This window comes from Argiope bruennichi, chromosome 2 (assembly GCF_947563725.1).
Source record: "Argiope bruennichi chromosome 2, qqArgBrue1.1, whole genome shotgun sequence".
In the NCBI taxonomy this organism is placed as follows: Eukaryota; Metazoa; Arthropoda; class Arachnida; order Araneae; family Araneidae; genus Argiope; species Argiope bruennichi.
In genome coordinates, this window is record NC_079152.1 from 57,081,783 (window position 1) to 57,103,249 (window position 21,467).

At 28.0% G+C, this 21,467-nt stretch overlaps 1 protein-coding gene across 2 annotated transcripts in view; it reads left to right on the top strand.

Moving 5' to 3' along the window:
- The window catches only part of LOC129962037 (formin-2-like), a 107,647-nt gene that overhangs the window by 18,121 nt on the left and 68,059 nt on the right, over positions 1–21,467 (top strand). For both annotated transcript variants that reach the window (XM_056075723.1, XM_056075722.1), the window contains exons 4-7: positions 2,102–2,330; positions 12,092–12,202; positions 16,191–16,339; positions 17,761–17,836. In XM_056075723.1, the coding sequence (XP_055931698.1) occupies positions 2,102–2,330; positions 12,092–12,202; positions 16,191–16,339; positions 17,761–17,836 (565 nt within the window). The remainder of the gene's footprint in view (positions 1–2,101; positions 2,331–12,091; positions 12,203–16,190; positions 16,340–17,760; positions 17,837–21,467) is intronic.

Below are 21,467 nucleotides of genomic sequence, written 5' to 3' on the forward strand. Positions count from 1 at the left end.
GTTGCATTAATTAAAAGATAAAGGGGAATGGGATCAGGAAATAACAGAATATTTTAGAATGAAGTTAATATGTGATAAATTGAGCTAAAAATTAGGAAATAATTTAAGTTTAAATTAGATTTTAAAATATCATTACATATATGTATATATATTGCATTGGTCCTTTTAAAATCATTTAAAATTTCATTCAACTTTCTTTTTTAACATTTTAAACCAGAAAAAGTAATAAAAATCAAATTTTTTTTAATAATAATTTATTGGTATAGTAACTTCAAAGTAAAATCATTCTGTTGGAAAACCCGAATTTAAATCATCTAAAGTTTTTATTTTAACTATTAAAACTAAATTAACTCTTTTAGATAACATTCAAAGATTTTTATTTCATCAGTTTAAATTGAATTACTTGTCCATTTTAGGAAGCGAAACTACTAAACAGTCTAAATTTCATGAACATTATTTTTACTGAATTTATGATAAGGTCTCGGCTTCAGGGCCGAGGGTTTCAAGTTCAGGACCCCATTCCATTAAAGAATCATCTGGGAAATGGGTCTGGTGCACGTTAAATAACTCTGATGGGGCCAATGTCAATTTGTCGGGGAGAAGTGGAATACTTTCAAAAGTGTAGACGTCGTCATCTGATTGCAGATCAAAATTAAAGGAACTGTCCCAAAACAGTCCTAATGTTTCTAAACAGGATATTAATATAAAAATTTAAAATTACTCAATTTAAATTCTGTTAACTTTAAATTCTAATAACAATTTTTATCAAAATTTCATAAATTATTTTGCAATTAAAGTTCCAATTTCGTTACTTCTTTTTTTCTAACATGTCGTCATTTTTAATTATTTGTTTGTGTGTTTTTCTTTCTTTTACACAATATCAGTGTGGAGAATAAAAATAAATGTTCAAAATCATTTTTGATTTTTTTTACATCGCTTTTATAACTTTATTATTTTTTTGCTATATGTTGTGATTTCGTGACATTTCTTATGTTACAAACAATGCCGTGCGAGTATGCCAATATTGCTCTATAACAAACAATTCTATGACACTTCTCTTTTTAAACTTTTCGTTAGGAATATTTCAAAAAAAAAATTCACACTTAAAATTTATATTTGCACTTAAAATTGTTTTTAAAATCATTTAGTTAATGTGAAACATATATTTGAATTACAAGTGTTTCGAGATATTCAAAACATATTCCAATTTTTATCAAAATTTCATAAATTATTTTTTATGTTGAAATAATTATTTAAAAAAATTAATTTTTCAAAGAATTGTTTTAATGATCCATTTATTGTTATTTGCACCATAAAGAAATTTTCTTAATAGATATTACTTTTTGTAATAATTAAAAATTGAAATAAAAAATAAAGCATGAATAAAAATTATGTATTATTTGAAATCCTAAGAAACCTGATTTTCGAACAAATAATTAGAAAGACCATAACTGGACAGTAATTAGAATTTTATCAGAATGATTTTTCATTTTTAAGATAGAATCCCATTAAAAACATCTCAATAAAGTGCAAATTATGATGCCATATATATTCCCATAAAATTGTACATCACTTTTACTAATATTATGCATAACAGTATATTAAGCATAAATATTATGTATAATTATTAAAAGTCTGCGTACCTTACATGTAGCAATATAAGACCTAGCTTGACCAAATATAAAAATTCAGAAAATGGAAGTTTAATTTTTAAATTTCGATTCCTATTTATTATTAAAAAGTGAAAAATTGCTTTACAGTAAATAAATGCTTTGCAATGATTTAGTTATGCACAATGTAGAAAAATTAAGAAATATCATTTTATTACTCTCAATATTAATAAAATAATTTCTATATAAATTAAAATAATCAACTTTTCATTTCCCTAATCAAAACATGACCTTTATAGCGAACTGAACAAATACGAAACCAAACAACAGTGGGAAAATAAATAACATTCTCCAGGAAAAGATTACTCTCCTACAATAGGTGAATCTCATCCTATATTCAGACAAGATCTCCATTTGTTCCCCTAAATGCATTCTTTATTGTGTTGCGTGAGATGGGATTTTGATCGTTCATGATCTCTTCCCCTTGACAGTTGCTTTCCTTGCTCGGCAGCGCCCTCTACACGGAAGACGGGGATGCGCATCCTCCGACTCCTTTTGCAGGCATCCCCCCGGCCGCCTCCAGCCCAGCCTCCTTCCACCGCCAGTTGGTGGCCCAGCTGCACAAGAAGCTCAGCAGCTCCCCAGATATGGGCAACAGGGGTAGCAGCAGCAGCAATGCTCCCAGCCCCGACAAGAAGCCGTCCGGCACGGGACAATCCGGTCAGTGGTCATTTTTATGTACTTAATTCCTGTCCACCTGTTAATTTCTGATGCCAAATCCGGATTTCAGCCAAACTCATCGCCTTATCTCTAGAAGCATCTCTGATCCATCCTTTGAGAGTTGCTTCTCTTCTGGATGATTCGAGAATAACGTGGGACGATTAGATAAGATTAGAATTCAGATTATTTTTAAATCAATAAGGGACTAAAATATAAATTATTTTGATTGATTTTACGAAATTTTTAGCATCAATAAAGATGGATGCCATCATACTTCCAAGGTTGATTCACCTTAACTTATTTCAAGGATGGCATGTGATAGTTAATTTTTTAAAGAAAAATCCTTCATGTTGTCTTCTAATCAACCAATGTACTAAATGGAAATTATATAAATTGATTTCATAAAAACTTTTATAATAAAAGATGAATGCAAGCAGCCATCCCTCAGATTTACTCATCTTGGTTTGGTATTCAATAGACTTTTTTATAATTTTTTTGAAAAATACCGCTTTAATTATATCAATTTAATTAATTTTATTGTGAGAAAATATAAAATTGTAGGAATATAAGGAAATGACCCTTTCGTGTGATGATCAAATCCGTTCGGAATGTTCGAGGGCTCCGCAGGTGATTGTTTGTTGACGTATTTACTAAGCCTCGTATGACGTCTTCATGACGTCATTTCCTACCACGTCCGCAGTAAACTGGACAAATTTTTAAGAATCTTTTAATTGGAATGATGCTTTTCTTTCCAAATTTCAAGTTTTTCCTTTTCTGTCATCTGCTGAAAAATACCTACAATTAAAACATGCTATATAACAACTTCTTTTATAAAGTGAATATTTCTTCTATCCAAGCGAGTTAGTAGAAAGTAATTATTTTAAATTCTTTTGGAAAAGTTTTAGAAAAGGAGGACCAAAGATGTTTGTTTTTAATTTTTGAAAACTTTCATTACAGAAGTATTTTTTGTTCTCAAATGACAAAATTTAAAACGTATTTGTTTTTTATTCAATTTTCGATCTACATAAAAATGGCGCCCTAGCTGTTTATTTTGTACAAAATAAGTAAATTCAAGGTGAAAAGGTAATAAAAAAAAATCTTGGTAATAACAAGTAATTAAAATAAAAAATATATATGCCACTACAGTAAAAACTTTAAAAAAATGCAAAACTTCAAAAAATTAATAAATTGCTTATATTTATATAAAATTTGAGGAAAAAAAATTGTAACAATTTTAAAATACTTATTTCTAAAATTGCCGTGAAAGCAGTCGTGAAGTCAGTATATATTTTACTTTCAAGAGAAAAGCCTGTAATATTTTTTGTATTTTTTAGTAATGTATGATTTATTTATTATTAAATGAAAAGTTTAAGAAAACATATCGGCTTTGAAAAATATAGAGCATATAAAACAAACTGTTATTTTACAGTAACTATTAAGAAAAACACAGAAATATTGAAATATATTTAATTTCTGAAAAATAAATATAAATATTTAGCAATAAATACAAGAGAATAAATTAGGCACACTATAAAGATGGCACCATAAACCAATATATAAAAGATGTCACGATAAAAGTTATGAAATAAAAAATGAATTATACTTGTTTAAATATATTGTGTAAATTTTAATAAAGTTTTCTGTTTAATCATGCATTTTACCTTTAAATACTTTGTTCATATTACTATTCAATTAGATTTTATGCTGCAATGGAAGTTCATTAAAAATATATTTTAAAAATTATTCTTATGAAACGCAAAAAAGTGACATTTATAAGGAAAAAAAGAATGATATTAAGCATTTAGTGTTTTATAGTTACATTGCTATCAGTGGCAACGAATTCGAATAAAACCTGGATTTCCAAAATGAAATGCTATTCTATACATTCTATATCACTCTAAAACAATTGTTTATTTTTTATTTAAGTGTTTTGCCAAAATTTAGTAATCTAGATTTCAGTTTCTATTCCTTAACTTTTGCATGTAATAATTGTTTGAGTAGGATTGGCGTTTTTGTGTCATGGTTCGCTCCATTTTATTCAAGGAGAAGTGCAGAATTTGGTATTAAGAATCAAACAAATAATGTCTTAAAAAAATAAATTTCTTGATTATTAAACATTTTTAATGGCACTGATTGTTTTTGTACCTTCATATGCTATAATAATTAGTGTTCAGTTTTATAAATTTGATATTCATAACAATAAAAGAACGGGAAATATAAATTTTGATGATTCTTTACCGAAAAACTGGATGTATTAATAAAATTGGAGTAATAATTTGTATTTAATAATCAACAATATTTTCTTTTGTATATTCAGTTAAGATAAACTGTTCATGACATAACAATTAACATTTGAAATAAGGATACTAGGATTTTGAATCTCAGCTGTACATAGGCTTAACAAATTGATAAAAACCAAAAAAAAAAAAAAAAAGATGTATCATTGTTTTAACTTCTACAGTAAAATTAAAAACTTACACCAACATAAATTTCCAACACATATAGATGAAAACAATTATGGATTCTAATCTGAAAATATTGAATTTTTGAGTTTTATTTACATTGTGTGTATAAAAGGAGACATTATATTTGAAAATATCCTCGCAAAATTTACTTTTGAATATCAAATCGTATGCTTTGTATTGCATTTCTATAAGGTTTAACTGAGCTACATTAGGAAACGTCCATTAGTAAATTCTTCAAAATTAACGTCTTTTTTTAATATAAAAGATAAAAAATTAGAATTGTCTAATATCCAATTTTGAAATCAAACATTATGTTTAAGTTATTTTATTTCTTTTGAATCGACCATCGTATTTTGTGAACTCAAGAGCTCTAAAATTTCTATACAATAAAAGCAAATAAATTCATATTAACTTAATGAAAATATTCTTTTCAGAAATCTTTATGAAATTCAGCCGGCATGCTTTATATTAGTATGGAATGCACAAGTAGATTTTACCATTTACAATGTCACACCAATTAATGGCATGATCCATTTGATGTTTTAAGAATCTCAAGAGCAATACCTTTTGACTACATAATATATTATTTAACCCTTTATTTGGCCAGTTGTTCAGAAACCGATTGGTTTCATTAGTTTATATGCGAGATTTACAACTCCAAATGCTTTATGTGAGTATTGGAAGCACGTCTTCTTACATAAGTTTCTAGGTAATAATTAAAATAAATTTCTGAAAATTAATTAATTTAAAAAAATTGTACTTAGTATGTACATTCCAAAAATCTTCTACTATACATTTTCACCACTTAGCAATTAAGATTAAGTAGGGTATAAATGATTTTAAATCATTGCATTAAAAATAGATTCCATAGAGATTAATGATCTGCTATGGATCTTTATAAAAGATTATATTTAATATTCCTTACATAAAATTGTAATCATAATAATTACATAAATTTGTAAATCCTTCTTACATAAAACTGTAATCTTCATAAAATTGTAAATCTTCTTTACATATATAACAAAGAAATTAAATGTTTAGCCAAACATCGTGTTTAAATAACTTTAGTTTACTAAAACAACTGTTAAGAGCTGAAATTATTAAATTTCGACATCTGTACGCAGTGTGTGTTTTTAAATCTTTATTTTAAATAAATTCTACTTTTTGCATTTCTAAATGCAGCAGAAAACTGTGATGGATAAAATACGATTCTTGAAACTTTTGAATTCAGTTCTTCGCTGCCGTTTTGTGATGTAAAAGAGATGCCGCTTTGAAGCAATTTACGCTCTATTTTATGAGCATCCGGAGTTCCCCACATCGATTATAAGGGTAGGCTAAAGTAGGAATTCCTATTCTGGAATCTTTCCAAAATATGACCCTTTACTTCCGTAGGTTTTAGATACTTCGAAATATTCTCTTGCATGTTTTTTTTATAAAAAAAAACTCCTTAAATCGACCTTCAATAACTAAAAGTAGGTTATTCTTGTTCTCTGAGTATTTCAACTAATTTGTTAAATTCAGAAAAGCTTTTTAATATTTTCATTTTGGTCAGTCTATTCTCTGATAATTTTGAATTTTTCCGTTTAATCTTTTATGCTTAATTTAGATTGTTATTACAAATGATAAAGCTAATATAATTGATGTGTGATCTCTTTTAAAATACGATTTTTTCATTAGAACAGTTGATGGTACAGTAACTGGCTGATACAACAATTATGATATTAAGTCACTAAAGCTTCGCTTTTCTTACTTAGCTAATCTGAGCCATCTCTAATCTCTCTGAAGACAGTTTTACTCTCCCGAATTGTGGGAATACCGCTTACCTGTTGATCAGGTTTCTCACCACTAAAGTTAGGCGAACCTAAAAGTCGATCAATAGAGAGAAAATATAATGTTATATATGAAAATAGAGTGTGGGAGGCAAAAAAGTAATTTCATTTCATATTTTATTACTGCATTTATCTCGAAAATGTAAGAAATTGCAATAACTTAAAATGAGGAGATTAGATACAATTTCTGACTTCAGATACAAAAATTAGAATCTGTTTTACATAATCGTAAAATTATAAAACAAAATTTTAAATCACAATACAATTGTGGTAAATATGTATGTAAGTAATGTATCTCCTTTAAATTAGTAATTTTTTTCTAAATATCATGGTTTCGATTCATTCCACAATATGGAATAACGGCTGATACTAATCAGCCGTTTCAAAGCTTTGGAACCTCGACAGCTTTTGCAACGTTTACTACAGACTATATTACCCTTCATAGCATCTTTTAATACAAGAATGAATAATCTTAGGAGAGATTTTTTTTAAGTTACATAAACTGCCAATTTCTTAAAAATAAAAATCCTATCCCCCTAAAAGATTCTATATTCAAATATTTACTTTATTTGATTCCTTTGATAAATCTAACACACTAAACATTATCTTTCAGCACTTTTTGAATATCATCGTCATAAGTGTAATTGACTTTGATCTTATTTTTGCAGATGAATCCAAATTACCAACTCTATTCTCATTTGACATTGTGCAGGAGGGTCTCAATACCTTTTCAAAATTACAAAAATTTATTATAATTTGACGTATTGTTGTTTCGATTTATTGAAAAGACACTTATAAAGTTTTTAATCAAACCACTTACAACAGTAAATTTCAACGTGAAAATTTTGGTAGCTCAAATAATACTAAAGTGGTGTTCCGATTCTCGCCAACTATTATCCAACATTCTATAATACTAGACACAGCATCTGTGATTCCAAATTAGAGAATATCAATATCTTGAACTGGCGTCGGAAAATACTGTATTGTTTATGCGTATCCAAACATGACTTTGAATAAAAATGGTTAATTTGAATTCATGGAATTAAAAAATATATAGAGAGCCTTTTCTTTCGTTGACGCCATTCGTATAAAAATTAAATACAAAATCACTGTTTTTGTCATAACTGCATTATCTGTGGAATTAAAAATAATGCAAGAATATGGCAATTCCACATTATTCAAATTTTATAATATTATGTCTAATGGTTTATTGGTATTACTGTTTTATAATGAATAAGAAATTTTATGATACCTCTGTATTTTTCAACGCTTATTTCATCTTTTACTCTCCATCCTTTCTGCTCGATTTTCACTTCAAATTGCAACCAGATTTTAGAATGCCTAGAAGGAAAAATTGTATACTCATGCTTTGAGTGTCACAGAGGCGTTGGAGTCTTTATTTTATTAAAAAAAATTTAACCTCTCTTGTTAGGCTCTAAGAAAATCTTCTTTCCATAGGTTTTTCTCCATTATTTAATTGGAAAATATTTTAAATAAGTATTACAGGAGATGAACAAACAGATGATGATGCCCCTTCAGCCGCCCACTTTTTTAAAATGTACTTATATCAGTTTACATTCTTAAGATACGTGTTATGCTTGCTTGCAATTAAAATGGCAAAGAGTTTCTGAACCAAGAAGTAAATAATAAATTTCATGGCATGAGACCTGCCATTGGGAAATAATCAGGTGACATTAACTTCAAATGAGACATATTTCTGACCAGACATCGCACTGGTCGCACGAGATGTCAGTTTCTACTGATGAGACAGCAACCTTCTTATTCACATTACAGATATATTAAATTTATAAAACACATCCTTATAGATAATTCACATTTTAAAATCCATCGCATGCGATTTCTTAACACAAATTCATTTACAGTAATTATAAGTCACCCTGGGGGTGCACCTCAAAAACAGGAATGAGAAGTTTCCAGCATCGTCATTGGTTCCCTGTTAGGTACAGAAATGATGTGAGGTTGACTACTTCCTACCGATGACGGGACGTGTTTCCTACGGGAGGGATTATGCCGTGGCCGTTGATGGCCCTTAGGACTTATTTATAGTTCCCACCAATGCAGTAGCGGTGTTCTAATCATTCATATACCTTCGACGCGGGGCTGAATAGCCTTTTGTGGTAATATTGGCTACAATTATTGAGCTGTTTATCTTTTTGAATTTCTAAAAGTCATTAGTTATTATTTATAAAATGTAAACAATTTATTGAACATTTTATTCCTTCTTATATTTTTACTTCTTCTTGATAAAAGGGAGTTTTGAGAATATTAATGCACTGCTTTTTACATTTCACTACCTTGATCATCGTAGCAATGCCAAATAAAAATCCTTGCACCATAAACCCCAAACTCACCAACTAAAGTGCATAAAACAGATCGATTTACGTGAGCCAGAAGTCATTTGAGTTAAGGTAAACGGCTTTTAGGCCCAATGGGTGATTAAAAGAAAGGAAACTTTTGTGGTCTTAATGCATCCGTGCTGAGTTTAAGAAATAACCTAAGTTTCTTTAGCAAATGACTATGTGAAGGTTTATTGATGACTAGGAATGATGTTAGTCTGATGGCGAACATCCTTAAGGCTGTATCGATTACGATCAAACATATCGATTAGTATCAAAACGGCGGATTAGTATTAGAAAAATCTGAATCACATTAAAGGGACATTTAATAATTTAAAATGTAACATTAAATAATCTGATGCAATAGTAAATTAATTTATCCGTCAAGATCAAATTTTGATTTTAATAGATAACCGAAATTGCGCGTTTCTTCAAGGCCAATTCTTAGTTCATGTTTGAAATTGGAAAAAATATCATTTATGAAGATATGCATCGATAATGTGGCTAAGATCACATTATATTTTGCTTTATTTATTTGCACATAGTTACCAAAAAACTACAGATTCGCCGATGAATATGAATGCCAAATGCAATAACGAAATGCACATAAATAATATGTTACATTAATACTTAATAACACAGTATGGAAAAACCAACATCAGGAAACACTGAAATTCTGAACAAATTTCAATAAGTAATGCAAGTGTACGTAACAAAATCGAGATATACTTATAAATAAATAAAATAAAAAAATAATTAAAAATATAATAAATAAAATAAAAAATAGACTTCAGATAAAAAAACACACTGCAGCATATATGACTATTCAAAATGTTATATTTGAATTTTAAAGTCTTAAAAATTTTTACCAAGGTTAAAAGACGCAATGCTACATTTTTTCAACACAACTCCTTCTGTCAGAAAGTTCAATTCAGATGCAGTTGAAAATTCAAATATATATCACATTTATCGCTACTAATAATAAAAATGTAGCGATAAATGTGATGTAGAGATGTGTACGTTTTGGTTCTCTACGGGATTCAAACTGGAGCACAATTTTGCTCGGGCCTTTCTGGAATTTCAAACAGAATTTGATTTAAAATCAAGCCGCGTTGCGACGTTTCACCGCATAATTTTTTAAAATATTGTAGCAAAAGCAAAGTATTTTTGTAACAAAATTCAAACAATTGTCTAGATGACGATGTCAATTTATTCGTCGTAATTATTTTTTCTAATTTTAAACAATTTTAAAATTTTTATGCAGTATTTTCATTGTTGTAATGAAACTCAAATAGTTCTTATTGTATATTTTCATAAAATATTTCATCCTAGTTTTTTTCTTTTATTGTTTATAATAAAGGTATGAAGATTCGGCTTATTTTCCCTTGTTGGATAAGTTTCTGTGTAAAGCACTCTTTCCATAAAACTTGGATTTTTTTGTTATTTTCTGTGGTAACGGTATTTAAGGTTTAAATCCAGAAATAAGCTTTTAAAATTTTTAACTTTTAAAAAAACTTTTAAAAAAACTTTTAAAATTTCGTTCATTTTTAGATATTGTCTGTTTTTCTTATAATATAACAGGATGTATAAAAATATTTTTTAGCTCTTTTATTTAAAAATTTGATTTCTAATTGTTGTATTCTGATTTTTTTTATGAATCAAAGAAACTTTTTATTGAATAATTAACTGAAATAATATATAAATTCTGAAACATATTTTCTAGTACATACAATATTTTAATATTAAATAATTCCACTTCCAGTCATGACTTTACATCGATTTAGCAAACATTTTATTGAATTAATTGAATACGTCCCATTAATCGAATTCGGACATCCCATTTAAAATTAAAGTTCATATTTTAGATGAAAATAATTTTAATTTAGGGAGGCGTATAATACAAAGTGTATAACTGAGTAAGGCTTCTAGAATAATGCGAATAACATGTCAATTAAATTCTAAGTTAAAAAAATATTTTGCAGAAGAAGCTTTTGAAATTTAAGTATAAAGGGTTTAATTGAAAAACTTTCCAGCTTTTAATCCTGAAGAAACTGCTGGGCGATAAAGAAACTAATGATTTACTAAGATTTTAAATCTTGTGGTCATGTTTGCGTCTGAAAATAATTTAAACAAAATTTCTTTTTTTTTTTAAATATAGTTTTAAAAAAACTTATCTTATGGAGCAGACGGAACTCCACAAAGATTATAAAATATCAAAGTTTTAACTGTTGAACATTTAAGACTTACCATGATTAAATATCAAAAAATAAATGTTAAAGATTGGAGAATGTTTTTTTAAAACCAAAACTATATTTACGAAGCCGTTAAAAGAAGAATAGCACATTTAAATTGCTTTATTGACTGATTTGGATAACTCTTTCAGTTTATATCAGTATATGCTTTTTGTGTAACTGTATCTCCAATTAAATTACATAAAATTAACTTTCACTTTTTGTTGTTCACAATCATTTCACAGATCGATAAATTAAAAAAAAGTTTGACGGCATTTATATTTTATCGTATTTTCTTAGCTACTTTAAATACTGCATTTCTGATACATTTTTTTAAAGAAAAGTAACAGTACCATGATTTAAGTCTGTGCTTATATTTTAATCCAGTGAAGCACTTCTAGCTATTAATATGCAGTATGCAACTTAAGGCATCTGACTATATAACGCTAGATCAAAAAATATTTATCCTGTAGAAAAATTTAATTTAATAAGCAGTTTCCTTTTTTTCGAATTTTATGCAGATAAAGGAAAATAAAGTTATATGCGTAAAACTTCATATTTCGCGATTTTTAAAATACAGAATTATTACAGAACGTTTAATTATAGCAAGTAAATATATTAATGGTATTTTGTTTAATTTTTTTGGTTTAAAAGCAACAATGAGAAGATAGAATATAAAGACATAATTGAGTTATTAATTTTACAATAAATTGGTTAGGTTGTTATGATTATGATTTGAAGAGATTGTAGACAATAATATATTTAAGAACATTGAAACATAATTATAGCTGATTTTTTAAATATTTTATTCCGTTTTTAAATGTTTGAAAATAATTATGCATAAAAACAAATAAAAATAATCATTTTTTTTCCAAATAGGAAAATCGTCCAAAGAAGCCTCTAAAGTTGCCAAAATCGAGAGCAAAAATGCCAAAGGATCTAAAATCCAAAATTCGGCTGAAAAATATCTTTCCCGAACTCCACCGAAAGGTAAGCGAGAATCATTCAAAATCCTTTCACTCCAATTCATGACTGATTTTCTCTTATGAATCCCCTAAATGCACGCAACAAGGCAAAATTATTGCCTTTTCTGAAAATTCTTCCTTCCTGGGTTGAATAACTTTTCATAAAATGATTATGGTTTCATTTTCTCTTTTATTTGACTTAAAATTCGCCAAACGATTCTTTAGGTTTCTCAATTTAATTTTCAGAATTGCTTCTGGAATTGGAAATAGTAAGTAATAAGTTTCATTTAGACTTCTTTTTCTTTTTAAATAAGCACATTAAGTGAGGAAAAAAGAGAATTTGAAAATTCTTGATTTAAAGCTTTTGGAAGGATTAAAAGAAATTTCTTATTTCATTAGATGCCTGGATTTAATGAAATGCTTTATCTCATACATCGCCATTTTCAAGTATTTTAAGTTTGAATATGATTGATTTTTTTTTTCTGATTCTGCTGTTTGATTTGAATTATAATCATTTATAGAGAAATTCATTTATTGATTAATTAAGTAAGTGAGTTGTATTTGAATATTTTATTTTATTCCTCTTTTATTCTCGAATATTTGTAAAATTCATTTACATTGAATAATGGATTTAATTCATGTGTTATAATCGTGTGACAAACATGGATTTAATATCTAACAGCAAGTTGTGTTTTATCCCACAAGACTGACAAAGGTTTAAAAGTTTAATTATGACGGGTTTTAAATGTATAATGTTAAATTAATAATCGCTTCCATTTCTGGTGTAATTCGTCTTCCTAGCAATTTTAATATATTGCATTTGATTTAAAGAGATTCAAGTTTCTAATCCAAAAGATCATAGCATGATAATGTTTTAGGCTTAATTTTGTCTGTCTTCTCAAATTCACTCTCAATTATGTGTTTCTCTAATTCACTCTCAATTATGTGTTTCTCTAATTCACTCTCAATTATGTGTTTCTCTAATTCACTCTCAATTATGTGTTTCTCTAATTCACTCTCAATTATGTGTTTCTCAAATTCACTCTCAATTATGTGTTTCTCAAATTCACTCTTAATTATAGCAACGATAATGTACATGCAAATAACAATAATAATCACAATGCCAGTAAAATTTAATCACCACAATAACGAAAAATACTTTTGTAATATCTACTTAAAACTATTGTTAAAAATTTATTTAAATTATAGAAAGGAATTTCGAAGATAAAACTGATACAACTGAAAAGTGGTTTTTTTTTCATTTAATGTGAAGTAAGTATAGTTTTTATACGATAATTTTCTCTGGAGATATTGAGGAAAAGCCTTAAAATCTTAACTGATTTTTAATTAAATATCCAATTAAAATTAGAAAACTCCTTTCTTAGTGAGACCTGTCAGAGGAAAAATGGCATACCGAATTAAATAGCTTTAATGCCAAATTTTAATACTTATCATACTAAAAGTTTAACCATAAATAGATTTTATTTCTTGAGGAAACCTCCAAAATCTATAGCATTTTAAGCTCCAAATTCATGCAAACATCTCGAATGAAATCCGTCTTGCTTTGTCTTATGCGGTGGTCTAATGTCTTGTTAATTTAATAACTTGTTACATAAATCAATGTAGCACATTTGATTGTGTCACTTTTTCAAAAACTGACTTTATGTTACATTTTAAAAAATCATTTATCACGATTTTCCCCTCTTTTAAGAAATTGCATTCTCCTCTTTCTGACAGAAATCGCGTACGAAAGCAATGAAATAGACAACGCTTTTTATATGATTATTCTGAATAAAAGAAAGCATATTAAATATTCATTGGAATATTTATCGCGATTTGTTGGTTTTATTTTTATTACAATCCCTGGTATTTAATTTTCTTTATGACAGTCTAATCAAAACCACATGTCAGATGTTTGAAGATGCTTCTAATTTCTAGATAAACTGTACTCTAATGTTTACTCATGATGTACGTCGTAGACAAATTAAATCTAAGGGAAAAAATGTTTAACTGTAACTTGCATAACATACAAAACTGTTTTTGAAAAACTAATATCAAAAAATAATAATTAATTGAATGAATATGAATTCTTTTTAATATTCTTTTTTTCTATCGTTTGATTTTGTATTATTTTTACATTTATCTCTACGTCAAATCTTTCCATCAAACATGTTACTTTATCTTGAAAATATCTTTACATGGTTTCTTTCTTGACGCATTTTAGAAGTTTGCCACACATAGAATTTGTTCTCTATTTTTGTCGTTTAATCCTCTTCCTCCCCCCCTTTCTTTAGGGCTTTTTTCTAATATTTGTATCATCTTCAAATGTATTTTTCTCTTTCTGTTACAAAATTTAGGATTTAAATTTATTTTGAATGGAGTGAAGATTTTCCAACTTTATTAACATATAGTGTTATTTTGAGAATGACATCAAAGCATGTAGTGACTAGATGGAATCCTTCGAAACACTGAGGTGTGTTAACTTCCTGAAGAGGGAGAATATATAAAGACAAATTCGAATCGTATAAGAAAATACACACGGTAGAAATATGCATTGGATGGCGTTTGAATCCTGTACAATATGAATATTTGTAATCAATTTTTGGTTCAGTATTGTTGTGACTTGCAGAATGTATTCTAAAGCCTGCTTGAACATTCAAACAAACATAGAGTATTTTAACAGGAAGAATTTCAGAAGATTAAAATATTTAAGCCGATGTGACATAAATTCTATTTCAAGTACATCATCCCTAATCTAACATTCGACAACGTTAAACTGTAAAACGTGGACTGTAGTGAAATGAATTTGGTGGACTCATTCATTGAACAATATGTCTCCAAATCAGGATCTTGATTTTATGATCTTGACATCGTTATTGTCGTCTCCTAAAAATTGGTATGCGACTATCACTAGCACATTAGTTTCTTTAGTTAACGATGTCATCAAAAATATGCAGCAAATATTCTAAAAAATTCACGATTCTATTACTCGATGATGGCAGTCGTGTTACACTCGTCACTTCCACTTTGCAAAACTCTTGTTCCTCCTATGAATTTTAAAAATGATGAAACAATGTATGCTATTCGGTTGAAGGTTCCATTTATCGTGTTTTCGTATGATAGTTAACGATTATGATACTTATACTCCATTTGATTGTATTTAAATTAGGATAACTCTGTTCAAATTAGATTGAGTGATATTGAAACGTAATGCTTGTATGAAACAATATAATTATTTTCAAATAAAAAGTTGAATTAATTATTTTTATTTTAATAATGATAAGAAAGTTCAGTTTAATGATCAAAAGTTTGTATAAGTGATTATGAAACATCGTAATATATATAAATGTGCTTAAATAGATTATTTCTATGTTAAAATGTTGAATTAATTTGTTTTATTTTAATAAAGATATGAAAATTAAGTCATTAAATCAAAAAAAAATTTGAAGGATAAGCATTGGATTTAGTATATATTAGTCTTTGAAAGCTTTTAATTTTAGGAATCTTTTATTTACCTTTTTCTTATTTATTTATAATTCCCAATTTAAAGCAAAGTTATGTTTCATTAAAAGAAAACAGAATAATTTTATTTTAAAACATTCTACTTCTTGAAGCCTGCTTTTAACAAATTTCAGTTGCTTTTAGAAATGAGTCAGTATTAGGTAAAACGAAGCTTTGTAAATGATTTTAAATACTGATTGATAGTTTGAAAATTTAGTAGGAATAATCATTAGATAAAATCCAAAGCAATTCTAAAATTTTGCATTAAATAAAAGCTATTATTATCAAAAAAAATTTTAATTTATTAGTCTAATGACCTAATGTGCAAGCAATTGCAAATCATTATACAAAAATATTCCGCTAAATAAATATTATCACAGAATGATCTGATGATTGTACTATAACATTTCAGCTTTTGTTTGCTTTACTTTGCCGTTCAAAAGTAATATTAATTCGGAGGATAATGTTTGACAGCGGGATTAATAGGTGTCTTTTCTTTTTCTACATTGCAGACTTGCCGTTCAGGTCCGAGAGTGGAGATAGCCTCGTGTCATCCGGCAGCCAGAATTCCAATCGAAATTCGGGTATCAGAGTTGACTCGACACCAAGTCCGGATACCAGTTCCGTCTCCAGCTCACTCTTTGTTGACGTCCAAGAAAAGGTGAGGGCTCTCCCACAACTTCCTAAAAAATAAGTTACTTGAACAAAATTTCAATAAAGAATTTGTTTTTAAAATAATAAATTAATAATTGAGTAATGGATATATAATGAAAATCTCAACAAAGGCTTCTAAAATTTTATCCTTTCAAGTCCCTTATCATCCTCTAGGGTCAAAATAATTTTAGGATCCTATTGTTACTTAAAATCTTTTTAGTGACCTCACTTATATATGTTTTAGGGGAAAAGAAAAATTATAGAAGTGTTGTTTAATACTGAACTGAAAAACTAATCCATTTTGTTCATAAACTCTACAAAAAAATCCACGATCAAAACTGTCTTCCTGAAAGATATGTTATAAAAGGTTTTATGACATCTAAGTAAAAGTGTTAAAAAGGAATTTATGCCCCATTGTGGGTACTAACCAATAGCATAAGAATCTTTGTAAGCTAAAAAGTTTACAACTTTTTATGATAGTGGTGAGATATATTGACCACTTAAATAATCCACTTGACCACTAAAGTACTTTTCACAATAGTCATAAAGACGGAAGATTTAAAAAAAAATTTATTATTAACTATTGCTATGCAAACTTTTTGAAAGAGTTTTAAAGATGAGAATTTTCTGACAGTAATTTACAAAACTCCATCCGATTTTCTTTCACTTACCGAACACAAATTAAGAAAAAATAAATACATGTATATTTTTTATTTCCATCGATTGTAGTAGAAAACCATAACTCTGCCTGAAATTTAAAATTAATACTCATATATTTGGAAAGTAAATCTTATTTTTTAGAAAAGTAAAATAAAAATTGTAAAAAAGAAATAAGTTTAAAATAATTTTTACTCTGAGATGATTCGCCAGACTTCCACTTTCACAGGTGGAAATTTCATAAAATTAAGGTAGTTCCAAATTGAAGAATTCGGGCTTGTTTTGGTTTTATAAAATTCGTGCTTTTGAGTTGAGGAAGTCTGAAGAATTGAATGAATAAGATTAATAAAATGAATAGGATGTGTAAATTAAGATATGAAAAATGTTTTAGTACAAAATGTTTTGCCTATACAGTTGCTGTGCAATATTTTTCTCCTTGGAAATAAGTAGGATGTTCATCCTAATCGTATATATACCTCGTTAATTAACGATATGAAACTAATGTCTTTTAATATTAATATTTTATATGACTTTTACATCATTTTTATCTTATGATCGGAGTAATTTGATAAATTTTGTATCGAGTTGGATCTCTGACATAATTGAAATCAAATTTATTATTAAACAATGTACAGAATGAAACATATTTTAAAACAAAGCAACCCGATTTTTGTCCGCAACTGCTTGTATAAGTTGTTATTCTTTATAAGTTAATTGCCTTCATAATTGTTTTAACGATGCAGTAGTAAAAATGTGTCATTTTTATTTCAGTTTTCCAGTCCAGATGAGCAGGGAACGAACGAAATTGAAACATCCTCCCTGACGGAATGTCCTTCACCTCCTCCAGGTAATTGTTAATACTTCACATATGCCATAAAATATGTTTAAACTAAAATAATAGCTCAATTATTTGTGATTTTTTTTCCAATCTGGTAAATTTCCATGAACAGAAAAAATGTAGCCTATTTTCTAAATCGGGGCCTGGGTGATCTAAAAAAAGTTAAGGTATTTCAAAATAAGAAGATCGTGGACTCAAAAATCGGATTCTAATGGAAATCTATATGTTACGAGCCTGATTATATTTATATCTACTGCCGATGGCAAACGTTGTAATCAAATGGAAGCTGTCTTCAATGAACGATATTTTGAACGTACTAGACCTCAAAATGGTTTTATCAATTATTTCAACCAGAAGCTATTTTTTACTATCAGATTTTTGCGTCAGAAGTAAAAAATAATCTGGTGACATCATACATTCATATGTACATATGTACGTACAGACCGATATACAATATGTAATATAGGCTTGAAAATAGAATTCTGCATCGATTTAATGTGACTGAAGAAATTATTCAGTAAATAAATTAAGTAAATATAGTAGTTTGAATCAAATTATTTTTATAACATACAAGACAGAGTTACTTAGTCTTGAGTTACAGACTAAAATACAAGGTGCGTGTGCGTGTATATGTGTGTGCGAGTGCGTGTGTGTGATTTGGGGCTAGTGAGATTTCTTACTTAAATGCTAAGAACTTCAAAAAATAGTAAGTATTAACAACAAGACAATGATTTATTTTTTATACAAAAAAACATGACAAATTGAAATGTAAAAGTAGCAGTGCTCAAGAGCTGCGAAAAATATTATGTTCTGACTGGTCAGTCGTAGGCAGTTAAACAACGGCAAACAGGAAGTCGTGTATGATGTCTTCAGCTCATTTTTATACTTCAACGAGAATTTCTTACGCTTTAAAAATCAATTTTCTACTTGAAATCAGCGAGAATGGACTTCATTCTCATGTACAAGAGAATGCATCGACTTTTTTTTCTGATATTCGTAGTAAAGTCCCTTAAACGTAAGTTTTGAGATGGTGGGAAAGGCCGCAAGCCCTCTAAGGTAACCGGATAATTCATAAACACGAGCCCTTTTTCCATCCGACTTTCGCTTCTAATAACTCAATATATTATGCTATTTGTTTAGTAGAATAATAAAGAAAACTAAAAGTTAGTGCAAATATAGGACTTTTTTGCTAAAGCCACATATCAAATTTCATTCCTCTGCCTCAATGCATTTCTGATTTATCACGATCACAGTCGGACAGACAGACATAATTCCAAAAATATGTATTTCGGCACGGAGAAGTCTGAAATGTGAATATTCATTTAAATCTCGAAGTCATTTGCCATACGTTTTTTTTAAATGCTTCGTATACCAGAAATAATGCACGATTTAGACATCTTGAGTGTAGTTTATTCAAGATAGTCCCGATTTCGTCACAACGTCCATCATGACATTCACTTATATCAAAGCATCAGTTTGTATATTTTTGATGCATTTATTTTGTCTAACGATAAATAATTCAATACCCAATAAAAGCTGCGAAAAGATCAAAAAGAAATTTTGCATCTATTCAGCTTCCAGAAAACAAATTTAATTCTCCCAATGTGCTTGAATTTTTCATGAAAACTCGTTGATCTTGTTATAAGACGTCGATTATTTTTTTTTATCAGAATGCTTCCAGGGAATGATACGGTACCAACAAAGATCCTGTACACAATTCGGCTTGATGTATGTTGAATCTGATAATATTATGAGATACGTAAGTTTGGAGAATAAGATGATGACTGGGGTGTCATTCTATTCATAAAAAATGCCCAATGCTGCCTTAGTCCAAAAATTACCTTCGTGTAACTTCAAAATAACAAGATATTAAAGTGTATGTACACACTTGAAATTTCAAAAATCGTTCAAAATATCGAATACTTTTTTATTGCTTAATAATGTTCTCTGATCCTTTAGCTTTCAAACGATACCAAGATGTTGTCAATATTCCAAATAGTTCTCGAGTTATAATTATTTTTCTTGAGGTGATTTCATTAAAAACTCTAGTTACGGTGTTTTTAAAACTCATTTTATGAAGAATGATATTTTTCTACTATGTTGCTTCATTCAAACAATCATAACTCAACAAGAAATTAACCAAATGCAGTTATTTATATATCAAAATAATCTGTATGAAATAGCGGATGTTTTGTGCCTCAATCAAAGTTACATGTATAGAAATAAATTTTTAATAGCTGTTTAAAATTTAAAATTAAAGAAAAAATCTCGCTTTTCCTATTTATTGTGATGAAAAAATTATTTAAAAAAAACTACACATTTTTATAACTTAAACAAGTTATAACTTTTATAACTTAAACAGACAACATGAAGACTAATATTAGGCATAATTTCCAACTAGAATTGTGTGTCTGTACAAATTAGAATTTAAGATATCATGTTTCAAAAAATAGGCTAATTAGCTCATTAAATATTATTTAATTAATTAATAATTAGTGTAATATGGTTTTTTTCTCACTGAAATGAGTTTAAACATATATTAATAACCTACTGTGACAAAACTGGATTTTTAAAGTTAAAATTTAAAAAAAAATCTTCAAGTGTGTACGTACACCTTAATATAATTGACTTAGATATTACGAAGTTGATTTAGAAATAAACTAATTTTTAAGAAAGCGGCTCATTAATCAATTGAACTATAACTTACTAAATAAATCCTTTACTAAGAACCGATTATCCGATTAAAACTGCAACGTTAAAAATTACTGACTTAAGACGGTTCATAATTTTTATTACATGCAATTTTTAAACAAACGCGCATGTATGGTTATTTTTTTATTATGATTATTTCCTCACAGTTCAGAACCTTCACAAAATATTATTTCCTTCCTCTGTTGAGACAAAAATATAGAGAATGTATTGACTAAGCCACTTTTGTAATTAGTTTATGTTAGCAGGAGAAAATTCCATTCATCACATCACATTTCCCCTATTAACCTTTGAAAAAATCTGTTGTATTGTTATTTTCTGTCTTGACATTTAATTTTGGAAACTAAAAATCAATATTATTTGCTAAGCAACGCCTTTGAATAAGTGTTCCGTCTTCGTCCAAATATTCTTTTCCCTTTTGGGTGTGCCTGACAAAATAAGATACATTTATTATGTTTGATAAAATTTAATGAGTTAAAATGCATTTAATGAAATGAGATGGTATAACCATGATAATTGAGACATATCTTACATGCATTTGTAAGTTAAAAGTTTAATGATTTTTAATCTCAACATAGAAAGATTTTCCTTACTGATCTATATGATATTTTTGGCTTTCACCATCTTCGTTGAAAAAATGTATGGAATATTAAACGTTTTTATTCCCTGTTGTTATTCATTCGTCATCTGATATAGATGCTTTTCGAAAGAATTAAAAAAAAAAGGAAATTATCGATTAATTGCTTTTGAAGTTGGAGATTAATTTAATTGCTTTTATATTAAAAAGAACAGTTTTTTTATTGCAGTGTTATCCTCTCTGTAAAATATGCAAATCTTTGCTTAAGAAAATATCTTTCATTTTTTTCTATTATCCTTTCGTTTTGCACTATATTTTAAAATATTATACTATATTGTCACGTAGATACTTCAG